This window comes from Panthera tigris, chromosome B1, assembly GCF_018350195.1.
Source record: "Panthera tigris isolate Pti1 chromosome B1, P.tigris_Pti1_mat1.1, whole genome shotgun sequence".
NCBI classification, from domain to species: Eukaryota; Metazoa; Chordata; class Mammalia; order Carnivora; family Felidae; genus Panthera; species Panthera tigris.
In genome coordinates, this window is record NC_056663.1 from 26947118 (window position 1) to 26974244 (window position 27127).

Below are 27127 nucleotides of genomic sequence, written 5' to 3' on the forward strand. Positions count from 1 at the left end.
CCATCAAAAAGAACAAAATACAGCCTGAGATTATTTTAAAAAAATCAACTTTAAATGCTTGTATAATTAAACGAGCTACTTAAGACCGAGGTCATGGTTCATTATAGTAATTCAATGATACAATTTTTAGATTCTGTCTAACAAACCTAATTTACTTTAGAAATCAATACTTTTTCTACCTTTAGAACTTATTCATTTCTCTCTACGTCTCTCTGCTCCCAGATATAAAGTGTCCAAATAATAAAAGACATCTTCTTTTCTGAATATATATTATCTGATTTTTTTTTTTAAGACTATCCAAGTGTTAGTGCTTTGAAATTCATTTTAAAAGCCAGTTGTAGACACATCTTTTGCAAAGTTAACTGATAATGGACAAAATAATGGACATTTGTTTTTTGTTTGTTTGATTAATTTTGGCTATCCAATTGCTTTTCTGATTTTGGAGATTTAAAACTATAAGTGATCATTTTGGAGAGGAATATACAGGGATGGACTTGTTTTGATCAATCGGACACACCCCCTCCCCTTCTATATTGTAGAATTTTGATTACCAAGACTTAGAGATATTTAACATTTTTTTAACATTTATTTTTGAGAGACAGAGAGAGACAGGGTGTGAGTGGGGGAGGGGCAGAAAGAGAGAGAGAGAGGGAGACAGAGAATCTGAAACTGGCTGCAGGCCCCAGGCTCCAGGCTATCTGCACAGAGCCCGACGTGGGGCTCGAACTCACATACTGCGAGACCATGACCTGAGCTGACATCCGGTGCTCAACCAACTGAGCCCCCCGGGCACCCCAAAAGACTTAGAGATGTTAAGGAATTATTTATAGCAGCAGCAGTTTTTTTTCCTGTGGTATCAGTAGTGGCTCTGCCTGTTTAAGGTAGACAGAATTGGATTTTGCCATTTCCGAGTGTATAGTGTTTACGACTGATACAGAGATCTGGCAAAGGTAGCTAAGTGGAAGTTCTAGTATGGGCCTTTAATAAAGAAATCTCTTGAATCTTTATATAATTCCAGTGCATCCACATTTATACTACACTCCCATCTCTGCTTATACTCTGTGATTCTCAAGGGAGAGGAGGAGAGAGCATGTTCCCTTTGGAGACTTCTTGGTTCCTCAGCAGGTGTGGGACAGCTTGCTGACTTCCACAGCAAACAGTTTCAATGAAAATAGAGGCGCATGGTTTTGTAACACCTGTGAGATTCGCACTGATTGGAATACCCAGCGTTGAGACCTGGAAACCCAGTAAACCAAATGAAAAATTCTCAGAGGGGAAGATTGAACAATCTGAATACATATCCCTGAATGAAAAAATAAAAATAAAAAGATTCCATCAGGGAAATTAAAGTGTAATATGGAAGAAACTTCCTGAGGCCAAAACAACCTAATTTTTTTCAAAGTGAAAAATTCAGTAGGTGAATTAAAGACCACATCAGTAGCGTAGAAGATCACATGTGAGAATTGTTCCCCACTACAGAACAAAATGTTAGCATAAGGAAGTCCTGAAGAAAAAGGTAAATAGACCTAGGAAACCAACATTATTTTAAAACCTTACATATGACAGGAGTTTCAGGAGGGAAAAAGAAAATAGACAAAAATTACTGATAGAAGAGATCAGTAATAATTAAACAAATGATAAGCATAGAAAAACCCAAGTCTTGAGATTGAAAAGGCTCACAGAGCTCTATGCTGTTTTGATGTGAAAAGACACACTGAGGAAGATATATATCTATATACGGAACTTTTCCAGGCAGAAAGAATAAGTTGCCCACAAAGGGGGAAAAAATTAAGCAAAGGACTTTCCACTTACAGCATTGAAAACATGAAGTCAGTGGAATACTTTCTAAAGACTACTGGAAGAAAAGAAACTGTAATTCGCTTGATAAAGAGGAATTCATCAGCTTTTTGGGAGTATGAAAGGCTGAATAGAGCAAGTGACATTACTTTAGAGAAACAAAGCTCCTGTCACTTTCTTTCTTTCTGTACGTTGAAATAATTGACTTCATTTGTCTTACACGCAAAGGGTAAGAGGATCTTTCCTATATATATATCTTACTTGGAAACTTCAAATTCAAACTGCTACTTAAAATCTAACAATTAGCACTTTAAAAGTTTTCAGGCTCGGGGTGCCTGAGTGGCTCAGTTGTTAAGCCTTGGACTTCGGCTCAGTTCGTGGGTTCGAGCGCTGCGTGAGGCTCTGTGCTGACAGCTCAGAGCCTGGAGCCTGCTTCAGATTCTGTGTCTCCCTGTCTCTCTGTCCCTCCACTGCTTGCTCTCTGTCTCTTTCTCTCTCAAAAATAAACATCAAAAAAAATTAAAAAATTTTCAGACTCAAAAAATTTTTTTTTCACACTCACTGGCATTATATTACACTGGTTAGAGTCCAAGAGACGTGGGTCTTTGAACAAGAGATGTGGGTCCTTATTCTCTTTTAGTTATTAAAATGGTAGTAGTAACTGTACTTCATATAATTGGTAAGGGGATTAAGTGAGAGAATGCAAATAAAGCCTCTTCATGTAATATCTATATCTGGGTATATGCTCAACGCTGTAGTGTATATGCTCAGTGATTGGTAACTGCTCTTATGTTAATATAAAAATAACATGATCAGAAATAACATTCCTGTTGTATTACAGAATATTGATTCAGATACTTTTATATTTGTTGAAAAATGTAAGAGAAAACAGATGAGATGATATTTTTCGAAGAAGTCTTTAAGCAAATTGGTTTATTAGGAAAGATTAGGCCAACTTTAATAGTATCATTTAATACCATAATTAAAGCCAGCTATTGAAATGAATTAATAAAAATGTTTAGCTACATTCTCATTTTTTTCTTATCCCAATTTAGAACTTCAATTAATTATTTCATACGTGATAGGATTTCTGCCCTTTTCCCCCCTATTATTTACCATTTGGGGAGTCTTACATAATTGTGTTTTGTCTGTTCTTTTTCTTTGCCGTAGAAAAGGCATGCCTTAGTTTGTGAGCATTCAACTGGATAAAACTTAAGTTTATTCAGTCAAATGTAATATATTAACCTGGATAAGATCCTGGTTCAGAAAAAAGTTAAAGCAGAAATTATTACATTATACAGCTTATGTAATTTTTATGTAATTACACACATATGTACGTGTGTGTATATGAGAGAGAGAGAGAGAGAGAGATTAGGTGATAAATAACCCAATTGATGATTTGTTTACATTATGGGCTGATAAAAACGAACACAAAAGTTTTCAGCGATAAGGGAGGATTTTGCTCTTAGCGTAACTGAAGGCGACTGTGGTCTGCTGCAAAGGAGCAACAAGACAGGAACCTCGTGACTACTCTTGGATCTCGTTAGCAAGCACTTTGACTTAGGACAGATTATGGGGCAGATTATTCCCTGTGCCTTAGTTACTTCGCTTATCAAGTAGAAATAATAGAACTGCTTTATTTATTTTTTACCTTGCTGTTATTTTATAGAGATAATATGAGATGGTAGAATCTCATATGAGTTACAATTGTACTTTTAAAATTTACAGCTATGAGAAGGGACCTGCTCTATGTAGTATGCGGCAAAATAATGGCCCCCAAATGTCCACATCTCAGTGTCTGGAACCTGGGAATATTTTATTTTACATGCAAACAGGAATTAAAGTTACAGATAGAATTATGGTTGCCAGTCAGTTAACCTAAAGATGGAGAGAGATCCTGAATTATCTTGGTGGGCCCCAAGTATCACAGTGTTCCTTAAAATTGGAGAAGGGTGATAGGAAGGAAGTCAGAATGATGCATTGTAGGAAGGATTCAACCAGCCATTACTTTCTTTGAAAATGGGGAAGGGGGCCATGAGCCAAGGAATGCAGGGACCTCTAGGAGATTGGAAAAGCAGAGAAATGGGCACGCCTAGTTTTCCCATTGGTTATACCTTATGCATTTATAGTACAAAACTAAGCATGGGAAACTAGTGTTGGTACATTGTATAGTTCTGTGCCATTTTATCACATTTGGAAATTCATGTCATTGCTACAATCAAAATATAGAAATATTATCACAAAGATCCCTCTCATTCTACTTATTTATGGTCACTCCCCAACTTCCATCCTTAACCCCTAGGAACCACTAATCCGTTTTCAGTCTTTATAATTTTGTCATTTTTGAGAATGCTAGAATCATAGGGCATGTGATTTTTTTTTGAAATTGGCTTTTTTCCCACATTGCACAATGCCTTTCAGTTTTGTTTGTTTAATTGCTGATTAGTATCTCATGGTGTTGCTGTACCATGATTTAGCCCTTCACCAATTGAGGGATGTTTTGGTGGTTCCCAGTTTCAGACTATTATAAATAAATCTTCTTTGAACACTTACGTACAAGTTTTTACATGGATATGAGTTTTCATTTTTCTGAGATAAAAGCTCTGGAGTGTGATTGCTGGATCTTATGTTAAGTGTATGTTTAGTTTTCTAAAGAAGCTGTCATACTGTTTTCCAGAGTGTTATATCATTTTCCATTCCTCCTACAGTATATGAGAGATCTAATTTCTCTGCATCTTGCCAGCATTTGCTGTTGTCACTTTCCTTTATTTTAGCTGTTCTAATAGGTATGTAGGGATAGCTCAGGATGATTTCAGTTTGTACTTCCCTAATGGCTAGGGATGTTGAATGTCTTTTCACAGGCTTATTTACTGTTTGTATATCCTTTCATGTAAAATATCTCTTCATGTCTTTTGCCCATTTTCTTTTTTTAACGTTTATTTATTTATTTTTGAGAGAGAGAGAGAGAGAGAGAGAGAGAGACAGACAGAGTGCAAGTGGGAGAAGGGCAGAGAGAGAGGGAGACACAAAATCTGAAGCAGACTCCAGGCTCTGAGCTGTCAGTACAGAGCCAGACATGGGACTCGAACCCACCAACCAACTGTGAGATCATGACCTGAGCCAAAGTCAGACGCTTAACCACCTGAGCCACCCAGGCACCCCTTGCTCATTTTCTTAAAATGGAGTAAGAGGCTGTGTTATCTGGGATACATTCACTTGCAAATAACAGAATACCTCACCATTGATCACTTAAACAACAAATACTTTATTGTTTTCAAACATTTGGCACTTGCTAGGCATTTAGATTTGTACATTGGTGAGTAAAACAGGATTTAAAAATGTTTATAGCATCAAAATAGATGGTGATATACTTGGTCCAAAAAAACAATGATTTGAATATAAACTAGGAGTATTTTAAGTAACAAAATTGATGTGAATGCTCAAATAGACTCCTCTTATCTCAGATGAGAAAACGTTCCATTTTACATTTTTGGCAATCAAACAGTTGAGTTTTCTATAATCTTTACAATTTCTCTCAAATGGTTTAATTTTATTATTTGACTATCATTAATCTGATATTAAATCTTATGGTTGAAACCTTCTGATTAAGTATAGTGATGGAACTCATGGAATTACCTCCTGCTCTTACCGAATTCTGTTCATGTGATAAAAAATTCTGTAGGCCGTGATTTGGATGAAGTGAAGCCATCTAGCCTATATTAAAGGAAGAATAATCCACTTTGTGTTGAGTAGATTTGATTGGAGAAGTAGGAAACTGGAAGCAGGATAGGAATTCTGGATTGTGGTTGGTCATAGGATCAGCTAGACTAGAGGGGTCTGCTATCATTTACAGATTAGAGGGCCTTTGTAAAGGGTCAGGCAGATACATGAAGTTATGATAAATACTGCATGTAAAATTGTCAGACTGCATGTCAGATGGTTGAGTCAGAAACTCAACCATTCAGGAGAACCAAGAGTGGAGATGTGAAGAACCAAGCCAGCTCTGGGGACTTCCAGCAGCTCAGGTTTGTGGCCCTCCCCACTAGAATTCTCCAGTGATGTTAATGTGTCTTGGCTTCAGATCCACTCTGTGTTTCAAACCTGAGATAGAAGGAATCTGATGCCCAGCTGGAGTCAGATGTTGACTTTTAACCAGTCATCTTTGTTATCAGAAGTTCTCGAATACGGACGTGGCTCTTCCGGCCTCACTATAGCAGCAACTGGACGCCATTCCCAGAGAGGTACTGAGTGGTGAGGTGCAGAGGGTGGGGTGAGTCAGGGAGAGGAAGAAGTAAAGATGAGTTTGGTTTTGAACTTGGATTCCTTCAAATATTGAATAATAATTAACATTCTTTGAGCCATGTCATTATGCCTTAAAGGATACCTTAATACTGTTTCTGGGTGACAAAAAAAAAAAGGTATTCTATATAAACTTCTGATTTTATTGTGTGTGCATGGGCTGCCGCCCAGTGTATCTCTTCTCTCGCAGCATACTCCGTTGTCCAATTGGACTTTGTTTACAAAATACATGTTAAAAGTTAAAATTATTAAGTATTTCAAGATGGTGACAGCAGAGCATTAAGCCTAGCATGGGGCCCTGTGCAGCTGCACAGGTTATATGCCCTGATCAGATCATACCTTTGGCCTGGTTAAAGTGCTCCACAAAGAGTTCTCATTACACTTGAATGACATCTTAATCCCTTAACAGGGCCCTCTTTGATCTGGGTCAGACCTCCACCTACAGCATGGACTTAATGCCTGTCCTTCTCTCCCTTTCTTCATGTTGCGGCTATCCTGGTCTTTTCGTCTCTGGAATGAACCGACCATGCATCTTTCTCAGGGTCTGCGTACTTGTTCCTCTTGCCTAGAACACTTTCCCCCCAGATTTTCACACATAATGCTAATTCCTTGTACTTTTGCTATGATGCTATCATAATTTCTTGCCCTGCCCTGCTTGTCTGGTTTTTCTAACCATGTTTGCTTTTACCAACCATGTTTCATTTTACTTAAGAACTTATTGCCTGAAATTATATATTTGCTTAATCATGTATTTGTCTGTCACCTCTGTGTACTCTTCCCTACTCTGTGCCTGAGTAGAAACACAGGAACTTTGCCTTATTTTGCACCGTTTCCAAGTGTATATACCTCTGTGCCTACACAGAGTAAAATGCCTGCTCTATGGCAGAACCTTGTTGTGGTTTTATTTTGCATTTCCCTGATGAGTAATCTTGAGCATTTTTTCATGTGCCCTTTGGCCATTTGTGTATATTTTTTGGAGAAATGCCTGTTTATGTCCTTTGTCCATTTTTAATTGGATTGTCACTTTATTGTTGAATTGTAAGAATTTTTTATATATCTAGGTACACGTTCCATCCCAAAAACATGATTTGCAAATATTTTCTCCCATTCTGTGTTGTCTTTTCACTTTCTTGGTAACATACTTTGCAGTGAAACAGTTTTTAATTTTGATGATTTGATTAATAACATTAAAAAATCTACTTTTTCTTTTGTTGTTTGTGTTTTGGTGTCATAAGAATGAATCCTTTGCCAAATCCCAGGTTATGAAGAGTTCATCCTGCTTTTTTCTAAACATAGGGAACATTTCTTCTGCATTTTATAGTTTTAGTTCTTTTTTTTAGGTCTTTGATCCATATGGAGTTAATACTTGTATACGATGTGAGACAAGAGGTCCAACTTTGTGGGTGTCCAGTTTTCCCATTCAGTTCATGTTTCTTTATAATTCTTTTTATTTCTGTAACCTTGGTAGTAATATACTCCTTTCATGTATGATTCTGGTTATTTGAGTCTTCTTTTTCTGAGTCTGTTTGGCTAAAAGTCTGGCAGCTTTTGTTACTGTACTTCTGTATAATTCCTTCCTTTTTGTTGTTGTGTTGTGTTCCATCATGGATGTAGTCCAGTTGACAGACATTTGGGTGCTTTCCAGTCTGTGGCTGTTACGAAGAATGCTGCTGTGGACACTGGTGCATAGGTCTTGGTGTGAACATATTGTTTCATTTCTTACGGATGGATGCCTAGGAGTGGGATTGCTAGATGGAATGATACATCTATGTTGAACTTTACAAGAAGCTGAATTTTCCTGATTATTCAGGAAATTGAATAATCTGAATGTATTAAGCATATTTCAATGTATTAAGCAAGTTGAATAAGGCTGAATGTATTAAGCATATTTTCATCTTTATTGGTCATTTGTGTATATTATTTTGTGAGATCTCAGTTAAGATCTTTTTTTTTTTTTTTTTTGTATGGTTATTATTGAGTTGTAAGAATTCTTTGTGGGTTGTGGTTATGGGTCCTAAGATGTGTGATTATCATAAGCATTATTGTGAATGCTTTCTCCTAATCTGTGCCTTACCTTTCATTTTCTTAATGGTGTCTCTGGACAAGCGAAGGTTTTTAGTTTTGGTGAAGTCCAATTTGTCAATTAAAATAGAAAAGTATTTGGTGTGTCACCAGCATTGGAATGATAAGGTAAGATTTCTATTAGACAATTATTCTTAGGTTAAAAGCAGTTTATAGGGAAATAGGATTATAATTTTAATTACATTGCAGAAATGCAGGAAAGCAGTTTTGGGTTTAAGGGTTTCTGCTTGAAGTGCATTATAACAATTTGTTTAGGACTTATTTTTAAAATTGAAAATGAAAGAGTAAGCTACTCCATAATGAAAAGTGAATATATTATATAGGTCAATTTTAAGATTTAAGAGTAAAAGTAAGGTGGACCTTCTTTAATTAGAAAATAATTATCTAAAATATGCTTGCTTATTTTTGAGATACCATTGTTTGCCCCTACCATTTGGAAGTATATTTCTAGAATTTAAGGAAGTAGGTTATTTTAATAGCTTGTTGCCTGAAACCTTCCCATGAAGGAAGGCTCATTAATTGCTTATAGTTAAACATTTTTTCGCTTGTGCTTTCCCTCTGCTTTTCTGAGATCAGAGGACACATAGATATTCTTTGAGCTATTTCTTCATGTTGATGGCCTTGGTATAATTCTCATAGTTTTCCATATTTCTGCAATATCGAGACAGGAAATATGAGCAAAGTTGCAAATGCTGATCTTTTTAGTCTGGTGTAGTCTAACAGATCTCCAGTTCTGGAAGTAAATGGTCCTCTGTCCACTGAATATATTTACTTCCTTCTTTTCCCACCCAACAAAATGTGAGTGGGAGCAAAATATATAATTTCTGAGCAGAAGTGTTAAGAACCAAGGTATAGTTTACTATGTTTTGTTTTTCTCCACCTTGGTTATGTGGGTATCACATTTTAACATAGAACTGTCTTCAGCCTGACCTGTGAGTAAGGAAATTCCCCTGCTGTCACTTTCTCAACTCGTGTGAGTGAGAAATGAACTTAATTTTGCTAATAAGCCTATGAGATTCTGGAGCACTTCGTTACTGCAACATAACCTAGACTAGCCTGACTGAAAACACTCTGTTTGTGAAATTGAATTCAAGTAAAGATAAACTATAAAGAAATGATGATTTAGGAAGAATGACTTGTCGGGATGCCATTATGGAGAGAAATATCTTGGAGTTGTTCCCCAGGTAAACCAGGGTCATACACACACTTTAAAATACCTTCCTATTTATTAGCATAAACGATTGGTATGTGCCTAGTGATGAATTAAATTAAAATGGCTGAATAAAATTAAAATTAAATTAAAATAATCAAAGTGTATTTACTTCCTAATGCAGCTTTAAGACCAGGGGCCAATCTCTTAAACTGAATCAGGTAAGGTGTGAACTCGAGTATGTTCCAAATAGGTTAGTGCCTCGTTGTATGCTTCTGTAGTATTCTACTTAGATCATACTTGGTCATTCTCTGTGATGGGGAGCTAACAATAATCTTATTCATTCTTATATTCTTATTGCCCATCACTGGTACTAATACTTCCCGTGACTGGTACTAGTGTGTGTGGTACGTTCCACGTACACCGATGTGTGTGGGGTGACAAAGCAGTTTACAAGAAGATAGCATTGTTCTCTCTGGCCTTTTTTGCATTAAGCCTGTGTTAATGGGGATAAGGAAGCCCAGTAATTTTCCACCTCTTCTTGATTAGATGATATTTTGAAGTGCTTTTATTTTAAAGATCGGTGAATTTGCAGCATGTCCAATATTTCCATATTCCTGTACAAGTACAAGACACATTTTATGGTCAGGTACAAATTATGGTTAAATTGCCTGTCATTTGTCAAAGCATTGTTCTTCTTCAATCGGCTAGGGCGCTGAATATTGATTCCAGTCATGCATTGACTTCTGTTATAGTGGTTTTTCTATAAAGAATGGGCAGTTTTGGTTGCCGCTTGTGGATCAAACCTTTGAATTGCTGCTGTCAGGAACTGAGAAATTGAGGTAGGGAGGGAGAAGAAAGAAAAAGGTGACGGTGGCAAATGTACCAGAAATTGCTGTGGATGGATGATACTTAATAAAGTGTTTTCCTTTGAGGCGGCTCAAAGCACTTAGCCAAATTAATTTTGCTAATATTTGTATCTTATGCATGAGGCAGACGATTCATCTTACCTACCATTTTATCTGTGAGGAAAGGAGAAAATTGTTCATTTCCAGCAGTCTGTAAAGCTGATATAAAGTTGTTATAATAGAAGTGTTTTCTTTATTGAGAACTGAAAGTTCTGTCTGCTTAGTGGGATTTATTTAAGAATATATTTTAAGGATAAAGAATTAATTTCATTCTTTAAAGTGTGCTGAATAAATTCTTTTTTATTTTTAGGTTAGCTTTTTAGATTGTATAATATTTAGCAAATTTAAGTAGCAATCTTTACCAGGCTAGCCTTATGAAAAAATAAAAACCAAAAAACAAAATCTTAAGATAATCTATTTACTAAAACTTAAACCAAGTTTTTATTATTGTAATTCACTCCTAAAGTAATATCCCTCTCATGATTTCCAGGTAACTACATTTTTTATTTATCCGCTATCGAGAAAAAGATACTTACTTTCCTTGTATAAATTCTATTTTAAATGGAGTTTTGCCTGATCACTTCCATGGTTACCTGTCCTTTTATGAAGTTAAAAGCCCTAGAACTTGGAATGGCCTACATTGGGGGTCAGGGAGGGAAGGGTGGGATCGGTGCTGGACTACTCCAGGTACATACTTACCTCCTGTTATTTTAAACATAGCATGTCAAAGTTAACAACTTTCTTGGTTTTGTCTTAACAGTATTATTAGAAGTAACAGATGTTCATTAAAGAAAAATTAGGAAATACACCTATAACAACTGTCACATCTTGTTTTCTGTCCAATATGGTAGCCATTAAATAAAATTAGCCAAAATTTAAAAACTAAAAAATTTAGGGCCTCAGTTGCCCTCGCCACATTTCAAATGTGTAATAACCATATGTGACTATTGGTTGTCCTATCAGATTGTGCGGATTATAGAAATATCCATCATTGTAGGGATTTCTATCGAACAATATTAGACCCACAGTACCTGTGTATGTAATCCTTTTTACAGTAAAAATGGGATCATTCCATGCATACTGTTTCTTATTTTTTCACTTTGTGATGCGAACATATTTCATTATCAGTGAATATTTTTATCTAATCTCATTTTAATGGCTGTCAAGAATTATATGGAAATAACCATTATTTTTAAATCAGTCACCTATATTATACCATTTATAATATTTCTGATTTTTCACTTTTGTTTTATAAATAGTACTATAGAGAATATTTTCTTTAGATGTATGTGTAATCCTTAATTATCTTAGCATAAAGTCCTGGAAAGCCACAAATTCTTAATAAGAATGAAATTGTAACTGCTGGAGATCTCCACTTGGGTTCTTGGTTTAATCTGTCACATTATGTATTTATATGTCATTCATAAATGAGCTGGGTTAAGGAAAGTCATTTCTCACATCTTCCTTACTCTTTGCAAAAATTCATCAAGAATTCAGTGAAGCCCTCGAGAATGCGATTCGCTTGCTTTTGTTTCATGATTGTCTCATTTCCCTTTTCCTGCCAGAATACCTCCCGTGGGCTTTTTTAACATCAGTTCCCCATATAAACTGAATTGAGATCTTCTAAACAACTCTCAATATAGCATTTTCATAAAAAGTAAAAGTTGGCGAAATTCCACACTTGTATCCTTAAAAAGGAGAAGAAGAGCTAAGGATGATGATAATTTTTCCCTTCTGAAAAAAATCCCCACCGACACCAAACACCGTTATCTTGATAACTTGCCCACTTAGGTTCAACTGCTTTCAAGAAAGTTAGAGTATTTATACATTTACTATAAATCTGAGACTACTTTAGTAGGCATTCTGGTTAATGGTGGTAAGTGTATATATTTATATATAAAGTTTTATATTTGTCCAATTGCATTTTATTATAATTCCCAGAGTGAATGCCTTCGTTCTCTTAAGGCTTTAAGGAATATATCAAGATGTTTAAATTAGGAGGAAAAGGGTCAAAACCCAACACAACAAAAAAGACCTCATACAGTTTTTGAACTGGTGCAGGGATTTGCTTATTGCTCAAGTCTGTCTATTAAAGGAATTAATTATACATTTGCATTTACTTTTAGATTAACCGTGGAGGTCCGAAATGATCTGGATTGCAATGAGATGTCTGGCGTAAATTTGTGTTTGTATGAAAATGGTATTTGATGCAAATGGCCCATGGAATCAGTCATTTCTCCCTTTACATGGTTATCGTATTATCTGAAACGTGTTCATATTAAAGCCGTGTCCTCCCTTTGTACAGTTCCGTGGTAACTGAGATTGCAGAAGCAGGTCCAGATGGGAAAGAAAGATTTACAGCGTCCTTTTCACTCCTCATTCTCAACTGACCCAAACTATATAGAAAATTATTAAGTATAGTAAGTGCAGTTCCAGGCTATAAAAAAATGTGTACTCTTAGTCCTTAAATTATTGGAATCTGTTAATTTTCTTCGTATTATTTTTTAATGTTTATTTACTTATTTTGGGGGAGAGAGAGCAAGGGAGGAGGAGAGAGAGGGAGAGAGAGAGAATCCCAAGCAGGCTCTGTGCTGTCAGTGCGGAGCCCGATGCGGGGCTCCATCTCCTGAAATGTGAGATCGTGACCGGAGCTGAAATCAAGAGTCAGACGCTTACCTGACTAAGCCACCTGGGCGCCCCTTAATTTTCTCTTTAAATGGAGTGGGTGTCAGACTCTTCATCTGTAACCCGAATCCAGGATTAAGTATGTAAACCTTACCGTGAATTGTTCCATATTTTTCCCTTAGACATGACAGATACAAATAAGACATGAAGAAATCCCGCACTGTGTCCAAATATATATGTTTATTTTGTGTCAGGCCTGAAAATTTCTAAATTTGCTCTGTGGTACAAGTAATCAGGGTTAGAAATAGAGGACATATATTTTATTTTGCCTTTTACTTACGGTGCCTGTTTGGGGGCACAGTTTTGAGTGTTGGTCTTTAGAAAGAATATGCTTGATCATAAGGATTGAGGGAACAAGAACAGGAAATATTCTAGTGGGTCTCTAAAATGGAACCCTAGCTGTCATGGGTGTTATTTCTGAACCTTGGTTTCATGGTTTCCCACAGGGGGATTGTTCAATGGGATGAGAAAGAGGATGCTGGTCATGGGAGCAGTAAATAAAGTTATTTAGGACAAGTACGTAGATGTGCCTTTCATAATTCACCTAAGGGTAAAAAAGCTTGAGTTACAGTTCTGGGGTGATCTTGCTTGTACTCGTGTAGAATAAGGCAGAAATTAAATGCCGGACTTTAGTATTAGATATGACTTCTACTTTTCCACCTATAAACTGTCATCTTGGACAGATAGCAAATTTAGTTGCTGTGAGCCTCAATTTCTCATTTATAAAATGAGCATCATGTTGCATGGGGTTGTTAGAGGAAGTTAAGTGAAATAGTAAAGCAGGTAGAGCCTCGGTAATTGCTCGTTTGCTTTCACTCTCTTTTCCCTTGGGTGGCAACAGTAAGGAGTTCTTATGGCTGGGTTTTGTGTAAGCTAACTTTGGATAACTGTCCATTACCATATGCCATTCTTTGTTACCATCAGTGCAAATTAGTTTATGTCCTTTGTTTCATATCCTGTGTAATTTTTTGAACTTGAATTATGATAAAACATGAAATCAGTTGTTGTTTTTCCTCAGTGTGGGGGAAATGAGCTGAGGTGGGGTGTGAAAATGTGATTGAGTACTGTTATTAAAAATATTGCTAACATTGGTTAGCCAGTGTGTGGGCAAAACAGGTGAAAGGGACTAAGAGGTACAAACTTTCAGTTGTAAAATAAGCCACGGGGATGAAAAGTAGAGCAAAAAACAGAAGAAAGGAAAGAATATTGCTAATGGGATCATTTATCAAATCCAGTAAAAAACAAAAGTAAGTTTAAAAAAATTATTTGGTATATTTCCCAAAGAATGAAAACGTGAAAGAGTTACATTCTTTGTCAGATTGAAAGAACAACAGTGCATTGAAGTTCAGTCTGTTGAATCAGTTCTCAGAGGTATAGGAAAAAAATAGTGGTGATATATATATATATATATATACACACACACACACACACACACACACACACACATATGTGTATATATATATATATATATATATATTTTTTTTTTTTTTTTTTTTTTTTTTTTTTTTTTTTACTTTTTAATGCTTATTTGTTTGTGAGAGAAAGAGAGTATGAGCAGGCGAGGGGCAGAGAAAGAGAGAGACAGAATCCAAAGCAGGCTCCAGGCTCCAAGCTGTCCGCACACAGCCCAATGAGGAGCTTGAACTCAGGAACCTCGAACTCACAAACCTTGAGATCATGACCTGAGCTGAAGTCTGACACTTAACCAACTGAGCCACACAGGCGCCCCATAGTAGTGATATAATTTCTTAAACTAAAGTTCAAAGCAAAATCAGAATGTTAGGGTACAGGTACAATCCTGTGTTCCTTGAGGCAACTGTTTCTCAATATGTAACTTTAAACCTTGTACCTAGTGGCACTAAAACGAATTTTAATTGGCTATAATGTTTTATACTAATGAGGAGTTTGCCTGGAATACTAAATCCTCAAGAACTTGAGAGAGGGGAGGTGGGGTGACAGTTTAGGGAAGGTTTTGAAAAGGAGGTAGGGTCTGCCTTTCTCTCCCAGAGACAGATTGGGAAGCACCTTTTTCATGTGGTCATTGTCCCTTAGAACTGTAAAAAAAAAAATGTAATCCTTTTAGAAACTTGTGTAGTTAGACTAAGGTTATTTGCTTTGTTCATAACAAAGTTCATATTTGCTGTGTTTCATTTAGTAGAGTCTAGCCAAGGTTTAGAAAAGTAATCTCCCCCTAAATAAAAGGAAGCATAAAACAATAATTGACTTGGCGCAAATGCATTCATTGTTCCTAGGGCTGTTCCTACCATTTTGCCTTTATTTCAGTCCAACAGATAGATTTTTAGCGCTTTCTGTGTGTATGATTCTGTTTTTGAAAGGCAGGTGAAAAGATCCTGATTGAAGGGACAAGGTGTTTATTGCATCCCTATCATATGCCAAGAACCAAGCTAGGTTTATATATAGTGTCTCACTTAATTATAACAGCAATTCTCTGAGGTAGGTAGTGTTTTATGAAAGAGGAAATTGAGATTGACAGAGGTGAAGTAACTTGTGTAAGGTCAGACAATTGCAAAATACAGAACAGTATTTTAAAACTCAGGTTTGTCTGACTCCTGGGCAGTACTTTCTTTTAGACTTGACTCTCTGGGGTTTCCAGGTAGAAAGAGTATCCTTTGTTATACTCATTCTTAGATTTATTTTAGGGCCTGCTTTGTCTTAAATTGTGGTTTGCGTAAGCAGATAATGCTGATTTCACAGATGTATTGTGACCTGGCTTACCTCTATTATAAAAAGGATATAATTGACTTGGATCTAAAAATCTACTATATATGCATATAGAATCATCTGTGTCTAAGTTACTCTGGATACAATGGGCCTTTTAAAAAATTCTTGACTTTCTATATTTGTAGGTGAACTTGATAATGGGAGCAGATTCTAATTGGAGGATTCTTTTATTATAAAATTTCACGCCAAAATTTGATCGTGAAAAACTCCGTTGTGAATTCAGTAAATTTTTATTTACTTGGCTTAATTGTTTGAGTGAGTAAATATTTTTTAATGTCTTAAAAAAACATAGATAGTTTCAGGTATACATGATAGTGATCCCCAAGGTAAGTCTAGGTACCATCTGTCGCCAAAGTTATTACTGTTAATACTGTGTAGTGTTTAGTGTGCACCCCATGCTGTCCTTTACACCCTGGCGTCTTACTTATTTTGTAACCGGAAGTTTGTGCCCTTTGCCTTATTGATGCTCATGCTTGCTATGTGCTAGGCACTCCTCTAAGAACTCCTCAGATATTTATTCTTTTTGTCCTCCTAGTAACTCCATGCGGTGGCTACTGCTATTTTCTTATCTGCAGATGAGAAGATGGAAGAGCAGAGAGGTGCAATCACTTCCTAGGGCCCCAGAACTAGGAGAAAGGGAATTGGGAGTCCAACCCATGCAGTCCCGTTCAAGAGGATGGTCTCTTAACCCAACTGTGTTCTTAACGGGTTAACTGTGACGTTTTGTCAGTAGTGAGTGAAGATGACTTGCAGAGAATTTGATTTCTTTGAACTTTTTTCCAAAAAAGAAGTGCAGCCTTATTTTGTTTCCAGTGACGTACGTGGAAAAAAGTAATAAGTGGGTATCTGATTAGGCACAAAAAGGCAGGTAGTTCATTGAGGTGAAATTAAGTAATGTATCACAAGTATGCTAGTCCCAGATGTTGACAGGATTCTGAATTTTTGGTGACTTTGGTATGAAAGGCAAAGACTAAAAAAGGTATGATTAAAAACTTGGGACTTTGACACAGTAGAAAATTATTTCTTGACTGTTTCTTTTCGACAGTCTCAGCATTATATAATCTGTATCTGGGTTCTTTCTCACATGTACTTGTTGCAAATATTTTGTTCTAGTCTGTGACTTTCCTTCTCATGCTCATAACTGTCTTTGGAAAAGCGGAAAGTCTTAATTGTGATGAAGTACAATTTATCACCTTTTTTTTTTTTATGGGTAGGCCGTTTTTATCTTAAGAAATCTTTTCTCTCTCAAGGCCATGAAGATTTTCTTCCATGTCTTGTTCTACAGGTTTTATTGTTTTAACTTTTATTTTTGAATTTATGGCTCATTTGGAGTTAATTTGTTTCTAAGTGTGAGGTAAGAGTCAGACTTTGTGTTTTCTTTTTCTTGTCTGCGTAGGTAACTGTTGTTCCAACGTAGTTTGTTCAAAATATTTTTTTCCATCATCGTGTTACCTTGCTGCCTGTATTTTTTTTAAGTTTATTTATTTATTTTGAGAGAGAGAGCGCGAGTGCGCCTGAGTGTGCGAGTGGGGGAGGGGCGGTGGGGGGGAGAGAATCCCAAACAGAATTGTGTTGTCAGCCCAGAGCCCGATGGGGGCTCCATCTCACAAACCAGGAGATCATGACCTGAGCTGAGATCAGGAGTCAGAGGCTTAACTGACTGAGCCACCCAGGCGCCCATCCTTGCCTTCTTTATAGAAAAATCAATTAGCTATACTTGTGTTGGTCTGTTTTCTTTTCTGTTAATCTGAATATCGGTTTTTATCCCAATAATTCACTGTCTTAATTACTATATCTTTCTAATAAATCTTGAAATTGGGTAGCATGATTTCTTCAACTTTCCAACGTGGTTCTGAGTATCTCTCTCTACTTTTTCAGATCATATTTTCCTTTAATTCTTTGAACTCATTTATAATAATTGCTTTAAAGTCTTTGTCTGCTAAGTCCAACATCTGGGCCATCTTGGACATGATTTCTTTTGACTGCTTTTTTTGTTCTTGACTGTGGACCACATTTTCCTTTTTCTTTATATGTTTAATAATTTTTTATTCAATAGTAGACACTATAGGAACTACAATATTATTTTTATTTATCTTCCTCTGAAAAATTTTTATGCTTGTTTTAGCAGAGACTTTGGTTGCTGGCAAATCACCCTGAACTTCTGGATGTTTGGATTTATGCTTTATTAAATAAGTGCATTTCTGTGGAAAGCCCAAGGTGCTTCCTAAAATCTTTATCATAGTGGGACTCAATGTTCATACTGTCTCCTGCAGATCTTGTTGAGGTTTGGTTTTAGAATTTATTAGGGTGTGTCGAGTCTAGGGCTTATTCTAGAGCAATTTCCAAGTATTTTGGCGTTTTTTCTGTTCTGAAGAGCTTTTGTTTACTTGGGTCATATATAACATTAGAAATCAAAACTACAATCTTCATAAAGATACTCATTTATTTAGCAAATACTAAATTCACTATATATTGAGAGAAATAATGTTGTTATGAAAAGTAACTATGTTTTCCAAAACCAAAAAGTTAGTAAAAATATTGGCATTAATGCATATAGTCTTTATTATCTGGCTTAATCAAAGACAATGGGATCCTCCTGTCTACTTTTGTGTGCAATATGTTCTGATGAAGAGAATTCAGATTTATAGTTGGAAGAGGGAAATGTATATAATAACATTTTTGAATAATTGTGAGTATTCTTCTTTGATATCCCAATCCAAACTTGACAAGTGGTAGACTCTAAATAGGCAATTGCCATATGGAAACAGACCATAACAGAAAACTTTTTGTACTCTGTAACATCACAGTCTATTAATCTGTGTTTCACTTGGAAAGGTTCTGTACTCAAATATGATTTTGTCGGTTTCCATTGGTCATTTTGAAAATAGTAACTCACGGAGTTGGAAATTCCAAGATGTTGACATATTTTAAATCTATACCAAAAAACTACTTTTATTATACCAATGTCAGCAGAAAAGTCTACGTTCAAATTTATGTAGGCAGAGAAAAAAAAATTGCAAAATTCTAATTTTTGCATGAAAACTTAAATTTTCCATCATTGGCATTTTAACAATGCCTGCCAGATACCAAGTCCGAATGACCATAGTGTTTGTTTGCTCTTCTTTTCATTAAAAATGGTGCATCATGACAAAAAGTGGCTAGTTCAGCTTGCAACCACAGTAATCCCATGAGTCCTTTAACTGAGATAGTAGAAGTCTTTATGCATGTTCCAGTTCTTCACAGAGAACATTAAGAAGATGTGTATCTGTGGGTAAAGATTTAATACAATTAATAATTTTTACTGTCATTAAGGACATTCTAAAATGAAACCACTTTATTTATTTATTTTTTCTTTCAAGGCAGTGAAGAATGTAGGGATCCCTAGTATAGTTTGGGGCCACTGCCTTGGTTTGTGCTAAGTTACCAACAATTTTATTCGTTGCTTTTGTACCATCAGTGCAGATGTTAATAATAATGAAACAGGGAAGTTAGTGACGTTGTAGACCCCAAGTCTCTGCTCTAGGGTGTGGTGCCTATTCATAACTCAGATGGCCTTTTGTTTTCTCAGCTCTGCACTGTGTTGAGGAGGTGTTTTTAGTATCTCTGTACTTTCTTAAGGCCAGAATTTCAGTTTCTCAGCACTGCTGCCCACCCCTTGCACTTTTTGACCTCCACTAACTGTGTGATGTGCTCAACCCAACAGTAGCTACTACCTGTCAAGCCTCGGGTGGTCTTACCTTATACAAACGATACGAGGCCAGCCCACAGCCTTGTTATCACAAGGGACCCCTACACAGACATTTGGGCCCTGCTCGCTGCCTCGTCCCTCCTCTCCAGTTTTCCATCCTGCAGATTCCAACCAGTTCATGTTCTCCGAATTCGGATCTCTGTCTTCTCAGCTCAGCGTGACAACCTTGTTCTGCTCTGATTCCAGTTGTAGGCAGGTGGTTGCCAAATTGTCACGGACAGAGTCGAGTGATCATGGTACCCATCTTTTGAGTTTCCTTTCTTTCAAAGGTCACAGTTTAGCACCACCGTTGATCACTGCCTTCAAAGATTCTTTTTGGTTCTTTTGCTCTATCACTTTTTATAGTTTCATCTAACTTAGATATTTCAGGTTGTCTTTTATTACATTAAACACAATGAACATAGTTCTTTTTGGTTTTCAGTCTTTGCTTGTTTATTAAACAGCATAGTTCTTTTTATAACATATCTGGTAGTTCTTTCTGATATCTAAAGTTTTTGTGGGGTTTTTTTGTGTGTGTTGTTTATTGATATTCATTGTTGCTTCTGCATTTTGGATTACCTCTGTACTTGGTTATCTTGGCTATGTGGTGGGCCTTTTACTCTAAATTTATCTGTAAGGACTAACTTTTTGCCCTTTGATGAAAGTACCTTCCCCTGAGAGGATGGGCATATATGTTTGCCAGATGTCCTGACATTACTGCCAATCTGGGACCACCTTCAAATTAAACTCAAGGCTTCACATAGTTTGGACACCCAAAGTTTCCAGCCAGAGGGATGATTCTGTGCTAGGGTGAGTTCAGGTCACTTGATCCTCCTCCTGAGGATATAGCCCTTTTTGTATGGGGACAGTCTTTGTTAGAATCCTTACTTTGTCGGGGGGGGGGAGGGGGCAGAAATGATTGCTGTTCCCTGTGTCCTATGAGACATTGAAAGGGCAACTTACATTTTTCTGGATTAGTAAGTGCTTTCAGAACAAAGGCAGTTTCCATATATGTTTGTCCTCTGGATTCCCATTTGTGCCTTAGTTTTGGGCTAGTAATTCTTTGTCATTAGCTCTTAGATGAAGTTATGTTTTTGTTTTAAATCTAGTTCTGTTCATTATTCACAGCCTAAGGATTGGTCCAAATAAATGGTCAGCCAGTATTGAAAAGAGAAACTTGTCATTCAAATTCTAACTCAGTGCTCACTTCGGCAGCACATATACTAAATTCTATTTCAGATTCAGTAAGCCACACTACTATGTAGGATAACACTGGTTACTTGAATTTTCATGTCTACTGTTAGTGATAAATCAACTCTTGATGATTTTTTAAAATAAAATACGGTAGTTTACCTTTATGCCATAGTAAGTAAAGTGTATCCTGAATGAAAAGATAAATGGCTTTTCAAAAAATGTGTACAATATATAAATATCTTATAATACAATTATAATATTGTACATGTTCCTGTGGAAAAAGGCAATCTGAATAGGTATTAACCTCAGGATATGCCATGTATATCACTTAGAAAAAATAATTTGTTGGGGTGCTTGGGTGGCTCTGTCGGTTGAGTGTCCGACTCTTGATTTCGGCTCAGGTCATGATCTCAGGGTCTTGACAAAGCCTGCTTGGGATTCTCTCTCATCCTCTCTCCCTGCCCATCCTCCCCTGCACATGCTCTGTCTCTCTCAAAATAAATAAATACACATTAAAAAAAAAAAAGAAAAAGTAATCTGTCTTTTAAAAGCCATGTGTGTTGGTGAGAGTCCTATATATTGAAGATTGTAGCTAGTTAAAATTGGGCCACTTGATATTTGCTCTAAGATTAGGTTTTATTTGCTAAAAAATCTAATGAATTTAGTCCTCTGTGTGACTGAATTTTGGAAGCTCAGTCAGATGACTATCTCTATACTCATAAAGATAAGATGACTGTGAAATACATTTTAACATAAACATAACTGCTTTTAAAATTGAGTATTCAGGGGCCTGGGTGGCTCAGTTGGTTAGGTCATGATCTTGATTTCAGCTCAGGTCATGATCTTGTGGTTCATGACGTTGAGCCCCACATCAGGCTCCACACTCAGCTTGGGATTCTCTCCCTCCTCTTCTCTCTGCTCCTGTCCAACTTGTTCTCTCTCTCTCTCTCTCTCTCTCTCTCAAAAATAAATAAACAAATAAATAAAATTGAGTGTTCATTGCAAGGAACAGTTTTAGACCTTTAATGTAGCTCTAAAATTCACATAACAAAGAATTTACAATATTTTAATAGAGGATGTCTACATTTTATAGTGAAAACTATATTAAACACTTTTTGACAACTTACCTAAAAGTCTTGCTATGTTTTTAGCTTGGATATTTGTATTGTTTTTATTTCTTTTATCTTCTTGAATAAGTTACTAATACCTATAATTAAATACAATCTACCATACTAGCACTTGGTATTCTTCTAGGAATTTGATAGGATGAGGCTTTGCATACATGTAAAAATACTTTCTTTTTATTCGGAAGAATTAAAATGATAGGCATGCTTAAATTCAATAGTTTTGAGAGATGAAACAGTTTCAGTTTCTACTGTATTGGTCACAAGGTAAAGGCGTGCTTTTGAATCTGGCTCACTATAGCTGAATGCTTGCACCAGAAATAGGAAAATCACATGTCCTTCTTGGCATAAGCTCTTTTGAGAATGACAGTTTGAATATTGTAATCCTACCTTGGTTTTAACTATCTGTTGTTATGCCAGCTGCTATATTTTCTCCATCCTCCTAAACTCAGAAGGACATAAATGGATTTGAAATGCATCAGTCGAACAATTGGATTTAGACAAGTCATTTGGGATTCGAGATTTGATGATGAGCTAATCGGTTAAAGATAGTACAAGGAGATTTTTGAATGGCCACAGTAGTCTTGAATTTATGTACTGAATCGTTACTCAGATTTTAGTTTCCTTGTTTTTCTTTCAAACCTTACTTTCTATATTGTTTGCATATTTTGGGAACTTTGCTTCAGAAGTTGTGCTACTTTTGAAGGAGACTGTTTTATATGAGTGTGTTGTCAGTGTATGTTGATGTTACAAGATGAATTTCTTTTTTTTAAGTTTATTTATTTTGATGTTGATTTTTGAGAGAGGGAGAGAAAGAGACAGAGAGAGAAAGAGAGCTCAAGTGGGGGAGGGGCAGACAGGGAGACACAGAGTCCTAAGCAGGCTCCAAGCTGTCAACACAGAGCCCAATGTGGGGCTTGAACTCACAAACCCTGAGATCGTGACCTGAGCCAAAGTCCGACACTTAACGGACTGAGCCGCCCACGTGCCCCACTACTTATTTATTTTGAGAGAGAGAGAGAGAGAGAGAGAGAGAGCATGTGAGCGGATGTGTGCAAGTGCAGAGGAGGGGTAGAGAGAGAGGAATTTCTAATTGTAGTTTGCATTGCAAGTCACATTTTGTAACTGTTTGGTAGCTCAGAAGTTTGAATGCAAAATTTGAAGCAGAATTGAGAATTACACATGTCGCCAGTTCAAGTGTAGACTGTCATTCTTGAAAGCCATTGTTTTACCTTTGCCTGATGTATGTGCTGTTCGTCTGGCGTTGGAAAACAGAGGAACAACTCCCCGTAGAGAATAGTGTGAAACAGAATTTCAGTCAGAGGATTGCTTGGGAGTCAGTTGGGACGCTTTAGTATGTACCCCACAACTTCCATTGATTATGGGGTTCTACTTTGAGTTTTGTTTTTGTTAGCTAAAGTGTTAGGGTGAATGAAAAACTTTTTTTTTTTTTTTTTTTTTGATTTAGAGGGTGGGAAGGAAAAGGTTCTACTCGAAATAACTTTTTTTTTCTTTTTAATTGAGTTTCTACCTTAGACATCTAGACATCATCTGCCTAGTCCAGCTCCTCCACTTTATAGACTTGGGAAGTCTGGCCCAGAGAATTTTTTGATTCTCAAACCATATGAGGTAGAGGACTAGGTTTTTCTTCCTCCCCAGGATATGGCAGGCCAATAATTTTGTAAAGTACAATAAAAATGAAATACCAGTAAATAATTTTAAAATAACATACACAATTCTAGATGCTTCCTCTTAATTTCTGTGCTTATTTCAATGTAGATGGATTACAAAGAGTTCTGGGACTAGAATAGTCCATAGACCATATTTGGTATATCACTGTCAAGGTAGGCGTTGGCAGACTGTCATATACGGGCCAAATACAGCTCACCCCTTGCGTTTTGTATGTAAGCTAAGAATTGCTTTTACATTTTTCAGTGATTTTTAAAAAAATCACAGTACTAGTATTTTGTGACACATGAAAACTATATAAAATTAATATGTCACTGTCCTTAACTAAAATTTTATTGAAGCGCAGCCACACACATTCTTTTAAGTATTGTCTGGAGCTACTTTTGCCCTGTAAGGATGAGGCTGAGGCAGGGATGAGTAGTTGAGACAGAGACCATATGGTCTACAGAGCCTGATATATTTACTATCAGACCCTTTGCAGAAAAAATAAAGATTTAAAGAGCTGGCTCTAGGACAAAGCATTGAATTAGTAGTTAGTGGTAGAGTTGAGAGCACAAACAAGGTCTCCATTTACAAATGTGCTTTAAATATTGTCGTTAGCTGCTGTGTAGTACAGGCTCCATGCTTAGTGCTTTGCCTGCCACGGTTCTGTAAACTTCCCAGCACTGCCCTTTTACACAAGTTAGAGAATTGTTAGCTTACTTCTAGTTATAGATGCCTTTATTGCCCCTAAATCTCTCTTCTTTTTAAATTTTTATGTTTACTTATTTTTGAGAGAGAGAGAGAGAGCACAAGCAGGGGAGGAGCAGAGAGAGACGGAGGCACAGAATCCAAAGCAGGCTCCAGGCTGTGAGCTGTCCGCACAGAGCCTGATAAAGGGCTTGAATCCACAAACCAGGAGATTGTGACCTGAGCCAAAGTCGGACACTTAACCGACTGAGCCACCCAGGAGCCCCCCCCAAAACTCTTAATTCTACTGAGTTTTGGTTTTTAGTTAACTGCTCTCCAGTTAACTAAAAATGATTGAATATTTTCTAATGTAGATTTTGTTGTCAGCATCTGCTTCAGAAAATTCAACTTCTTCCCTGTTGCTACTTTAGTTTGCACTGTTTCTGTGCGTTCAGGTCTAATGAAAGAAATACATAGGACTCAGAATCTTTAGAAAACGGATTTTTTTAGTAACAAGATTGCTTCTTTAAAAGTCACCTAAAATAAAGCAAAACTGCAGCCAAACTTAATGGCAGATTTCTATTGTAAAATAGCAGAAATATAATAGGTAAAGTACTAGTTACAACAAAAAAGATTGAGATTTTAGGTGACTTTTGGAGAAACAATAAGGCTTTCAGGTTTTTTCCTCTACCTCATAAACTGCAAAATAAAAGCTCCCATCATATAATTGTCAAGCCTTGTTAAATGAACATACTGCTTTACTTATTTAAAGCAGGTCTGAAGTTCTCAAAGTATGCAGTAAAAAAACTCTGCTTTTCATGGGGCTGTTACTTCTTTGTTTTCCTACCCTTTGCATGTGGTCACTCAGCTACTAAATAAAGATAGAGCCATAGCTGTCAGCTTTACATTTGATACATGAGTCCGCTTCATGATAAAGACCCTTTATAAGCCAAACCTTCATGTTGGGATTTCTTCTTGGAATTAAAAAAAAACAAAAACAAAAACACAACTGTTGCCATGAAAGCTTATTCATCGTGATGAAAGAGTAACCACGGTTTGAGATTGTGGTACTTGCTATTTTATTCTGTTTACTCTTGAGTCAGTGTGTAAACATCTGGAAAATAATTATGATTGCTTTCATTCAGAGATGAAATAATATGGAAAGTCCTGGCAAAATCTCACTCCCATCTTCTCAGCCTTGGCTAGTTTTTACTATCCCACATCTGAGAGTGGCCAAGATTTAGTGCAAGAGGTGCTGATGAACACTGTTCCGGCAGCTGCGTCCTAATTCCAGATAAGGCTATTCCTTTGTACTTTATAACGAAGCCATTGACTAGATGGCTTATGGATTAAAGGAGGGGGAAGAGCTTTATAAACAGCAGGACCTATTACTTAGTAATACAGGAGGATTGCCTTCCATATATTCCCAAGGAATGTATGTACTTTAGCTTGGAAGTGCCAATGAATGAAAATTCGGGACTCACCAACAGCAGTGGCTCCGACGTTTTTAGACATTATATAACATCTCTTTAACCACTTATTTGAATATGACATTTCTGCTTTGTTTTAAATTTATGTTGTAGTATAGTGGTAAATGGTAACAGCTACTGTTCTCAGCAGGACACAAAATCTTAACTATTTGAACTGTTAGAAGAACTTGTAATTGAACCCTGCTTGTTTGGGCTAGTTGTTATTGTATTTAGTAGCCTAACCGTCCGTTGGATGGTATTACAGCAACACCCGCCATCCCTCCACGCCCATGTGCTCACATACCAGGTGTGGCGGGGAAGTGTTTTGGATTAATAAATCATTACATCTGGATTTGACTCAAACAGTACTTCTCTCCTTTGGGAGCCTCCATGTCTAAGAATTCTCCGTAGCTACTTTCTACCTAATACAGCATGTGCAGCATTCATTCCTTGGCATATATCATAGTGATATTCTGCTTCTAAACATTTTTTATGGAAAGAATTATTGCAGACGGCAGTTCTTTTTTGCAGCCTGACTGCAGGGGAGCAGGGTTGCATGCATTCCTATGTCCGTTAAACTTCCTGGAAGCAAGCCAGTATGTTCTGGTGAGTTTCCTGTGCAAGCAGCGAGCCACTAAAAGGCTTGCACGGTATTACAACTCTTCTGAGGAGAGGAAGCGTTAGGAAATTCAGCAGTAAAGCAGCAGCAACAAGCAGCCACAGTGGTAGTAAAGATAGGGAGGTTCCCGGTTAGCGTATTTCCCAGTGTGAGGCAGTGAGCACACAGCTTCCCATTCCGCTGCCTGAAGGAGGCAAACCAAAACTGGCTTCTCGCAAGATTTTTCTAGTTTCATGTTTATGATGCTAAGTCATGTGATAATACTGTACCACAAGTTGCCAACTTTGCTTTACTCTAGAGAGGATCCTCTGCTGCAGTGCTTTTTTCCCACCTTTCTGTGTCTTTCTTTCTTCTTTTTTTTTCTTGAAAGAGAAAAAACCGTGCAATGTATGTTTATGCCTACACCATGCCGAGGCGACACTTACCAGTAAATAATCTCTGTATCCCTGAGGTAAGATACTGTTTCTGCTTTCCCTGCACAGTGCTGCTGCAGCACGGAGCCGATCCAAACATTCGGAACACTGATGGGAAATCAGCCCTGGACCTGGCCGACTCTTCAGCGAAAGCTGTCCTCACAGGTAAGGAAACAGAGAGCTACCACGCTGTTTTATCTACGGGACCCCTAGCTTGACTTTACATAAAACCTTTCTGCGCTGAATTTTATTTTCCTGCTGGTTAAGCTCAACAAATATGCGTGCCATTATCTCTACTTTATTATTGATTTGCTATATTAACTGTCTCATTAATTTCTATGCTGTCATAAGCATAAGCAGTAAGATTGTTTATTCTGCTTGGAATTTCTGAGAATTACAGCATTAAATGATAGCATAAAGTATTCACTCATGTGTTAGTCCTTTTTTATGGATTCGAGCATAATTTCCCTAAACCTCCTCTTCTCCGTTGATTTCTTTTGAAGACCTTCACCACTGAGCAAGCAAGGGCATTTGTATTACTTATAAAAGTAGTTTTGATT

The 27127-nt window shown here is 36.9% G+C and overlaps 1 protein-coding gene across 5 annotated transcripts in view; it reads left to right on the plus strand.

The window, feature by feature from the left end:
• The window catches only part of TNKS (tankyrase), a 209714-nt gene that overhangs the window by 35786 nt on the left and 146801 nt on the right, over positions 1 to 27127 (plus strand). For all 5 annotated transcript variants that reach the window (XM_042983119.1, XM_042983116.1, XM_042983115.1 and 2 more), the window contains exon 3: positions 26637 to 26732. In XM_042983119.1, the coding sequence (XP_042839053.1) occupies positions 26637 to 26732 (96 nt within the window). The remainder of the gene's footprint in view (positions 1 to 26636; positions 26733 to 27127) is intronic.